The sequence below is a fragment of the Periophthalmus magnuspinnatus genome, chromosome 13, assembly GCF_009829125.3.
Source record: "Periophthalmus magnuspinnatus isolate fPerMag1 chromosome 13, fPerMag1.2.pri, whole genome shotgun sequence".
Taxonomy (NCBI): domain Eukaryota; kingdom Metazoa; phylum Chordata; class Actinopteri; order Gobiiformes; family Gobiidae; genus Periophthalmus; species Periophthalmus magnuspinnatus.
Window position 1 is genome coordinate 28,313,022 of NC_047138.1, and position 10,284 is coordinate 28,323,305.

The 10,284-nt window shown below is 41.0% G+C and overlaps 1 protein-coding gene across 2 annotated transcripts in view; it reads right to left on the reverse strand.

The window, feature by feature from the left end:
- pax3b (paired box 3b) overlaps positions 1-10,072 on the reverse strand; it is a 44,444-nt gene extending 34,372 nt beyond the window's left edge. For both annotated transcript variants that reach the window (XM_033976895.2, XM_033976896.2), the window contains exons 1-4: positions 9,778-10,072; positions 9,009-9,244; positions 8,266-8,395; positions 6,896-7,039 (exon numbers count right to left, since the gene is read on the reverse strand). In XM_033976895.2, coding sequence (XP_033832786.1) covers positions 6,896-7,039; positions 8,266-8,395; positions 9,009-9,244; positions 9,778-9,862 — 595 coding nt within the window. In that variant the 5' untranslated portion in view covers positions 9,863-10,072. The remainder of the gene's footprint in view (positions 1-6,895; positions 7,040-8,265; positions 8,396-9,008; positions 9,245-9,777) is intronic.
- Positions 10,073-10,284: the final 212 nt, after the last annotated feature.

The window sequence follows — 10,284 nt, forward strand, 5'->3', positions numbered from 1 at the left end:
AGTACTTTATGGGTCCACCGCCTTTGTACCAGCCACAGAAACAGAAAATGAATCCTGCTATGAACAATTACAACTATTTCAACTGAAGGATGTTTTTATTTTGTTTTAAATTCTACTCATGAGAGGTAAGAACAGTACCCCACAAGTCCTGTACTACATTTTTTCCCATGTGTCTTTGCAAAATGTGTCCTACCCCAGTGCAGATATATTATATAAGCAGCTCATGAGGTCAAAACATGTCCTCTGTGTACTGTCTGCGTTTAATGATAAAGCGTTTTATTGTCTGATCGTCAGGAAGTGATGAAGCAAAACTCTGCATCTGGTCCCTGAAAGTTGTGAAAAGTGTTTATAAACTCATCATGGTGAATAATTAAGATGTTCAGAATGAATAAAGTAAGTGAGGGACAACTATGGATCACTGCAAACTGTTGAAAGTGAACTAGTTGTGTTCTGTCTGTACAACTAGTACTACTACTACTAGTAGTACTTCTGCTACTACTACTACTATCCTGCTACTACTACTACTCCTGCTACTGCTACTACTACGACTATTACTACTAATATTAATTCTACTACTACTTCCTAGCTAATTGCTCTATACACTTCCCTCTCTGTTTACATTACAACTATTACTACTTCTATCAAGCTTACTACTACTGCTACTACTATGTCTACTACTATCAGTATTACTATTACTACTGCTGCTGCAACTACCACTACTAGCACTACTACTACATCTACTACTACTGTTCTACCACTACTGCTGCTATTACTACCACTACTATTGCTATTACTACTACTGCTACTACTACTACTGCTACTACTACTACTACTTCCCATGTCCCTTGTAGCCTCTGTAAACAGACACAATTATATGACACTCTTTCATCACTACTACTACTACTGCTACTACTACTACGACCTACGTCCCTTGTAGCCAGCTCCTTTGTAAACACACACATGTATATACGTCCCTCTTCTCATCACTGCTACTACTACTACTACTACTACTACAACCCCTCTTCGTCCGTCCTGTCCCTCTTTTGTCCCGTTGGCATCGGCTCGTACCAACATTTTGCAACAAACTCGACGAAAGAGAAAAAAAAACTCAGTTAAAATGAAGGAATGCGCTTGGATAAACTTAATTATGACACGATGACGGGGTTCACTGTGGGCCGGCCCGTTTCAAACATCCAGCCCTGATTCGATTAGCCTTCTGCGGGATCGCCTTTCACCAAACACGGTTACACCAGCGCGAGTGAGCGTCGCACAGCTGGGGGAGTCAAACAGTGTGTGAGGAGATGGAGGCGAAACATCGTAGATCGTATCTGAGGCTCAGAGATACTTTAGAAAGGGACCGAAATACTGCAAAGAAGTTATAGAGAGGAGTGTAGAGGGTCGTCATGTGACAATGTGAAGGAGGAGACAGCTACTACTACTACTACTACTACTGCTGCTGCTGCTACTAATACTACTACCCCTGTTGAAAATGTAAAGAAGGAGACGGGAGAGCCACACACTGTTTTAGTGCTGCTACTACTACTACAACAACTACTACTACTACTACTACTACTACAACCCCTCTTCCTCCTTCCTTTCATGCACTGTGCAGTATTTACTTACTACTACTACTACTACTGCTAATACTACTTCCTATGTCCCATGTAGCCAATTCCTCTGTACACACACACTTGAATATATGTCCATCTTTCATCACTACTACTACTACTACTACTACTACTACTACAACCCCTCCTCCTCATCCTTTCATGTACTGTGCAGTATTTTCAGAGTCCCTGTTCATCAGTAAGTGCACATAAGCATGCTAGTTGTTGTTAATATTGGCTAAAAATAAAATAAATTAATAAAATCGAATTATCTGCAATTTAATTTTAAAAAATCAGATGCGATTTCACTGCAACTTTTAAAAATTCCACTTAATTTTGAATTTGAGTTTTGAATTTTACACAATGCAATAGTTTCATCTTTTACTTATTTATTATTTATTTACCTTAGTCATCTCTGGACAACATTTTTATTTTGAAGGTATTATTATTATTATTATTATTATTATTATTATTATTATTATTATTATTATTATTATTATTATTATTATTATTATTATTTAATTTGTATTCATTTATTTATTTATTTTATTTTATTTTTTCCAATATCTAAATCAAATGTCTTCTTATCCGTTTGAGTTTACAGATAAAAAAGCCCCCTGTATTTGAATATAGAAATAGCAGTATATTCCATAGTGCTGCGCCCCGGGCCGTCACTGCTCTGACACTGAGGCCTGACGCTCCGGGCACAGACACATGAAACAGCGGCGTATAAAAGCCTCCGTTTAATCTGCGTGAAGAGATTTGTGGAGCGAGAGGGGCAGAAGAAACAGCGGCAGAAGAGAGAAAGAGAGAGGGGGACAGAGAGAGAGAGAGAGAGTTAGAGGAGGGGGGTGCGATATGGGAGTCAATGGAAATTTGGAGCTAGGCCATACACAGATCTGACTATCTTACTACACAGTCCTGCTCTATTAGCCAAATATCAGCCAGACCAGCTCTAAACCAGAAGTCTTCTTGGTTTAGACTTGGTTTGGTCCGAGTTCTGTTTTAGTCTCTTTTATAGAGTTTTACTTTAGACCTGCTTTAGTCCTGGTTCAGTCCCTTGTTCCGCCCTGGTTCACTGAGTCCTCAGTTTAGTCCTTGTTCCTGAATCTGTTTAGTCTTGATTCAGACTTGGTTTGGTCCAGTTTGGTTAGTCCTTGTTTAGTCCAGGTTTAGTCCTAATTTAGACCTTGTTCTGTATTAGTTTATTTCAGTTCTAGTTTAGTCCTGGTTTAGTCTTGGTTTCGTCCTGGTTTAGTCCTGGTTTAGTCCTGGTTTAGTTCTGGTTTAGTGCTGGTTTAGTCCTGGTTTAGTTACGGTTTAGTTCTCATTACTCGTGTTTGTTAAGTCCTGGTTTAGTCCTGGTTTAGGCCTTGTTTTGTATTAGTTCATTTCAGGTTTAGTACTTGTTTAGTCCTGGTTTAGTCCTGGTTTTGTTCTGGTTTAGTCTTGGTTTAGTCCTGGTTTAGTCTTGGTTTACTCCAGGTTTAGTCCTGGCTCAGTCCTGGTTTGGTCCTGGTTTAGTCCTGGTTTAGTCCTGGTTCAGCCCTGGTTTAGTCCTGCTTTTGTTCTGGTTTAGTTCTGGTTTAGTCCTGGTTTAGTTCTGGTTTAGTCCGGGTTTAGTCCAGGTTTAGTCCTGGTTTAGTCCTGATTTAGTTCTGGCTTAGTCCTGGTTTAGTCCTGGTTTAGTCCTAGTTTATTTCTGGTTTAGTCCTGGTTTAGTCCTGGTTTAGTCCTGGTTTTGTTCTGGTTTAGTGCTGGTTTAGTCCTAGTTTATTTCTGGTTTAGTCCGGGTTTTGTTCTGGTTTAGTCCTGGTTCGGTCCTGGTTTAGTTCTGGTTTAGTCCTGGTTTAGTCCTGGTTCAGTCCTGGTTTAGTCCTGGTTTAGTCCTGGTTTAGTTCTGGTTTAGTTCTCATTACTGGTCTTTGTTAAGTCCTGCTTTAGTCTTCTGTCTCAGATCTGTTTTTGTTGTATTTTTAATCCCCTTTTCGTCCTTTTTTCACAAACACAAAAGTCCTGACGTGCCCGGACCTTTAATCATCCCTCCACAGCGCGCGCGCACACGGCCGTGGCTTGGTCCCGGTGCCGCATTGAGCCGCACCGCTCCGGGCCACATCTCGCGGGACTCTCCGGGGAGTACACAGACTTCCATTGAGCCCAAACACTTTTTAATACACTGCCGCTGTCATTAGACGTGACATAGAACAATGCGCACGTCATTCTGGGGCCATTATTAATGTTCACGAGGCCAAGGGCAGAGTTCACCGCGCGCTCGCTCACAAACCGACCCTCAGACAAATTAAAGGACCGTATTATGACACATCGCGGTAATTAGACGTAACTGCTAAAAAATGTTTCCTTTTCTTTTCAAACTACGCATCCGTCACAAGAAGTCAGGCCACATGTCAAAAACGGACCCCAAATCTGTAGCCTATTATTTTCGCGTTTAACCTCGCCCTGTGCGTAATAACTGCAACAAAAGTGGATATAAAAAGAAGCGAATTTCACTTTTCACAATAACAACGTGTCGTGTTCGCTCTCAGATTAATTATGACTGACTGAAAGAGTTGCTGAAAGGATAAATTGACCGACTAACGCGTTTTCCATGAAATTCGGTTAAAATGGTGCGTAAAAATCCATCACTGCGGCATCTTTGCGTTTTGTAACTGAACGTAAATTGTGAAAAATATGACAGAATAAAATAAAAAAGTTTGCAGAAGTTTCATATCGTCTCTAAGGAGGTAGAGGCCAAACTTTGCTCCAGTGTTCCCGTACGTGCGTCTCCTCCTCGCGCGCTACGTGAGTGGATTTCTGAAGCCTAACTTGTCACAGTGAATGGCACTCGACCCCAATAGGAAACATTTTGTAGGTGAAAACGGCCACTTTCTGCGCCTCTCGGGTCCAGCCGAGCGCTCCCTGAATAATTCATGCTCGATAATGCGGGGAGCGGGGCCTTCTTTCTCCCTCTGAATTCTAAGCAGCCCGCCTCGCCTCTTTGCGCCACTGCGGCCAAAGCTGTTTCCAAGCTGGCCTTTTGTCCGCGCGTGAGCCTCAAATAGACTCTCGCGCTTTTGTCTCCCAAGTTCATCCCCCGCGCGTCCCGTTGTGCGCGCGAGGCGGGTCTTTGTGCCGAGATGGAAACCGTTGAACAAATGTTTGATCAGCTCATCCAGGGCACATTTTGTTTGCGAGCAACACGTTCCTTTATCTGTGATGCGTGAGTCCGTGACGCAAAGAGTGGCGCAGTGCGTAAAACACTGCTAAAAAGTCCCACTGTCACACTATACTTCAGTACTGTTTAAATACATCGATCTTGGATTTACTCCAAGCTAAATATTTTAATAGAAGTTGGAGACTTTTAGAAATAAAAATTGAACACTAAAAATCATGAGCAGAAGTATGTAGGAGGAGGACAGGGGCAGACTTGTAATGTACCCCTGTTTGGAAAGGCACTCCACATAATTTGCGAAGTGTAAACGGCGTGCGTAAAGCGCTCTGGTGGCTGCCGTGGCCAATTGCTCCTCTCTGATGACACAGAGATAAAAACTAACGCGATGACGTGGTTATGGAGCTGCACAAATGAACGCAAGGCCGCGCGCTCTCTTCATGCCTCAGCGCGTAACTGAGGGGCCACGTGCTGCACTTACTTGAGGAGTTATAAAACAGGCTGAGCTCTGGTTTTAGAGGCGCTATGACTTTTACACCACATAAAAACACATCAGCACTTTGTTTTGAGTTTACAGCTCGTATAATTATACTGCATAGTTTACAGTATCTGTGCATGGCGATATTAACTGCACAAATCAACTTTTACGCATGGTGCGCTCTGTGGGTCTGCAGAACGTGAAGGATAAGGCAAAGGCGTGATTTAACGTGGGAAACGCACATTAAAACCTCCATGTTTAATTTCACATGTACCAAAACCAAACACTGGGAGAATATTCAGATTTACTGTAACGCTCCTCGCGCTTTTACCCAGTGCTGCGCGCGCACGGACACGCGCACACATGTCCGTTTCCCGCACAAAGCCATCACCTGCTGTTTGATTTACGGTACGGCCTCATGGGAAAAGCATTAGCTGCGAGAGATATTCTCCTTAAAGGCGTCCTGTAACAAAAGACGACACAACCTCTCCACCCCCAGCGCACAACTTTACGCACGCTTCAGAGCCAAGTCCTGGAGGAGCAAAACATCCACCACACACTCAAGGCAAAACTCGTATAAACCTTTGAAAATTCACACACAAATTTAATCTAAACCACCCCTTTGTTTGTTAAGTACTTTTACTTTACTTTTACAACTGTTACGCTGGTAAAACAAACGCACACACGTTTGCGGATAAAAGAGAGAGAGTTGTATTTGCGGGACAAAAACGGAGCAATGAAGTTTGACGCACAGCACCACACATTTACGCACGTCGTGACGTTTGGAGACTTTCAAAAACATATTCAGCTTTCTCTGTAAAGTCCCAAACCAGAGATGGACATCTCGACTCAAAACATGAATTCAGTTACAGAACATTTCACAAAACACATTTTCTTTCTTTCTTGCTAGGACTTGGGTGAAGTTTAAAAAATATTGTAAAAAAGTATAAAAACTGTAGTAGCAGCAGTGTGGTGGTAAGAGGTCAGTAGGATTTAATACATGGGGAGAGTGTTGTAGTGATGTAATGTAGTAGTAGTAGTAGTAGTAGTAGTAGTAGTAGTAGTAGTAGTAGTAGTAGTAGTGTTTGTATATATACTGAAAATATGATAGGAGCCGTATGGTAGCAATAGTTAGTAGGATTTAATACATGTGGACTGTGTTGTCGTGTAATATAGTGGTAGTAGTAGCAGTAGTAGTAGTAGTAGTAGTAGTAGTAGTGATAGTAGTACATGTTGTAGTTACTAAGTAATTTTTATATAAATATATTGAAAATGTGTTAGCAGCAGTATGGTGGGAGCAGTAGTTTAGTTAGCAGTAGCTGATAAGTAGCATGGAGTGAGGAGAAAGTACATGTGTGGTAATATAGTAGTAGTAGCAGCAGTAGTAATAGTAATAGTAGTAGTAGTAGTACAAGTCACGCCAATAGAAGAAACAACATTAGAAGTTGTTGATCAGCCAAAGTAGCACATATGAATATTTATCTTGACTTTTCATCCAGTTTTACTTTGCAGCCCTCTTCTTATTTTGTTTTCTGTGTAAATTCTGTAAAAGTATTTCTTACATCCCATTACGTCTCGTCCCTCTCCCTCCTCTGTGTTCGTTGTGTCATTGTAACAGTACACAGTAACAGTACATGTACTCACAGCGGTCTCCCAGAATGCCCTCAATGCTGTGTTTGGCTCTGCGTTCACTCTCCTCCAGCTCCTTCTTCTCCAGCTCCTCTTCGTCCTCCTCATCGTCACACTTCCCTCCAAACTTACTCCTCAGGATGCGGCTGATGGCACTCACTGGACAGTCGCAAACACAAGGCTTTAATAATAATAATAATAATATATAATAATAATAATAATAATAATAATAATAATAATAATAATAATAATAATAATAATAATAATAATAATAATAATAATAATAATAAGGTCAATCCAATTTTAATATTATGTTTAAATTACCTCAAATCAATTCATAATTTATTTTGAACAAAATTCTATTATGTTAATATCTTGTGGTGCTGTATAATTTCTACTACTACTACTACTACTACTACTACTACTACTACTACTACTACTACTACTACTACTGCTGCTGCTGCTGCTACTAATAGTCAGTGGTGGAAGAAGTACTCCATTTTGCTACTTAAGTAAAAGTACAGATACCAGGGCAAAAAAATACTCAAGTAAAAGTATCACATGACAAAATCTAATTAAATAAATGTTTTAAAGTCCCTGTTTAAAAATGTACTCAAACACTAAAAAGTAAAAGTATTTCATGCAAATTTTGAGGTTTTTAAAGCTTCAAATGTAGTAATTTTGATAAACATTTGTGCTGAATTAGAAACAATTTAATCGATCCTTTTTTCTAGCTGTTTTTATTTGTATTTTTGTTGACTCAAATTATGAACGTGTTAAAAATAAACCCTCAGCCTTTTCAGCAAGTCTCAGACAATAATAAAAAATACTTTTACTTTTTAGTCCAGTTCAAAAATGTAGAGGAGTAGAAAGTACAGATACTACTCTCAAATGTAGTGAAGTAAAAGTAAAAAGTACCCACTTTAACATACATAACGTACTTATCTAATCTACTCCATTTTTTTTAAACTTAATTACTTATCAACTTTACCACTTTTACTTTGTTAAGTTCCACCACAGCTACTACTACTACTACTACTACTAAGGTATTTATTTATTTATTTATTTTACAATTAGCCAAAAACTACTTCTGCCACTTTTTCCATGTTGCCACTGTATCCAGTAGCCATAGATTTCAAACACTACAGCTTCTCTAAAGATGTGAAATAGTTTTTGAGTATTATTTATGTTTGCATTTAGGAACTGAAAAGTTAGACAAAACACTGTGTCAATCCAAGGACTATCAGTTGACATTCTTTGGAATTTTTTTAACAATTTCGGCCTGTTAGATCCGATTTCGGTTATTCAATTTTACAACAGCGGCAGTTTACATATTTATCATAAGTATACTGTTATGTGGGAGTAATCTGAGTTGGTCCGTGTACCGGAGGGGACGTTGTTGCGGTCGCAGATGCCGTCTTTGAGCAGCCTGTCCCGGATCTCCCAGCTGAACATGCTCGGGCTTTCCCGCTTGTAGTCCTCTATCCTCTTCTCCACGTCCGGAGTCGCCCCCTGCTTCAGAGGGCACGAGAGTCCATGTTTATTCACTGCGTTTGGCCCCGAGGCGCTGTGCATTTGTGGGATTTTTACATCAGCAACAGGTCGGCGTTTGTCTCAAGAGAAGGGGAAAGTCCGCTGTAAGGCGCGACACGTGGTGCTTACGTGCGTAAACAAGGATATATTGCTGTATTTATACTTTTATCTTTGTTTCATGCTTGGGTAACGCTGTCAAACATTGTGAAACGAAGGGAGTAAGGGTGAAAAACAAGTAGGCCTTATAAAATTGTCCGGGAAAAGCGTGCGTAAATGCGATTAGTACAAACAGTTTCGTGCGATTTGGCCTTTTTACGCACAGTTTATTAGTTTATATAAAGTTGCCAACATAAGCAGCTGGCCAAAATTACCCGCATCCATTCGCACTCATAGCGTAACTCATCTTTTACTTTTACCTTTTCAAATTTAGTTTTTTGTTTTTTGTTTTGTTTTTTGTTTTTTACAGCCAAAAAACACACAATAGTCACAATCACCCAATCATTATTTAATTGTTTCTATTTTCCCGGGAACTTAGAAAAACGACTTCGCCAGTTATGATAGGAGGGTAACAGCATGTCCCTAACGGGGTCCTTACCTTGGGCTTGCTGCCTCCGATGGCCCCTGGGCGGATGGAGCCGGTCTCCTGGTAACGGCACAGGATCTTGGACACGCAGCCGTGAGAGACGCGCAGCTGCCTGGAGATGACGCACGGCCGGATCCCGTGGTGCGCCATCTCCACGATTTTGTGCCTGATGTGATTCGGTAACGGCCTTCCATTTATGAACACTCCTCCCAGCTGGTTCACGCGGCCTTGGCCCAACGGTGTAGACACTGAAATGAGTTTGAAAAAGTGAGATTTTAATGTGTTAAAGCCACGCGTAAAATTGATCCCAATACCAATGATGTTAGAGCGTTAGTTCGATTAATGTGTCAATGTTTTGGACCTACTTTGAAGTATAAATCTTAAATTAAATTAGCAAAACGTTCTGAAAGAGACTGGAGCGTAAATGTGCGTAACATATGTTGATATATAAAATTATTATGAAGTGCGTATTTGTGGAATCTCTCAATCGTCCAAGTTTGATCCACAGTAAAAGCCAAAAGTCAAATCTGTCAACTGGACAAAAAGTTGTAGAAGTGACGACGTTTCGCATCTTCACTCCTACAGCTTTTTGTCCAGTTGACAGATTTTACTTTTGGCTCGTAGTTTACGTTTTCTGTCTCTAGTCCTTATCAACAAGTTTGCATTTCATTTTTAAAAGGTTCCCAAAATTGCATAAGTTCATAATGAAAGTTTATCTGCTGTTTAGCTTCCAATCAAAGACGGAATGAGCCCGTTTCCATGTCTCAACTTGGTGGGTTACCTTCCAGTGGGAAGCCGCTGCGGGGGTAATTCTGAGCCAGCGTGGGTCGCATCATCCTGGGTAAAGACCCCGCCAACGCAGTCATACCTCCAGCACTCCAGCCACCACCCAAAGCTCCTCCAGCGCGGGAGAGAGCTACTTTAGATGCGCGTTTCTATCCGCAGAATCGAAGCCAAAGTTTTCAAAAGAAGATCCCGTGTAGAAAGCGTGAACACCCGCAGCCAAACAGCGTAAATCCCGGTCGTGTCCAGAAGAAAGATGGCGTAAAAGTGCGAGAAAATGCTTATGATTCGTCAATAATAAAAATACTTTCTTTACAATCCGGGTTTAACTATGACGCACTGTGGCGCACACTTGACGCTGCACGCTCATTATTGTTGTTGTTTGTTGACATCGGGGTAAAGTGAGAGTCCGTCAAAAGTAGCGGAGCTCTTCTCTCTCCCACGCAGCGCACGCGACCGTGATTGGTCCAAAACGGAACCCTTACCCGCAACTAAGGGCGGTGAT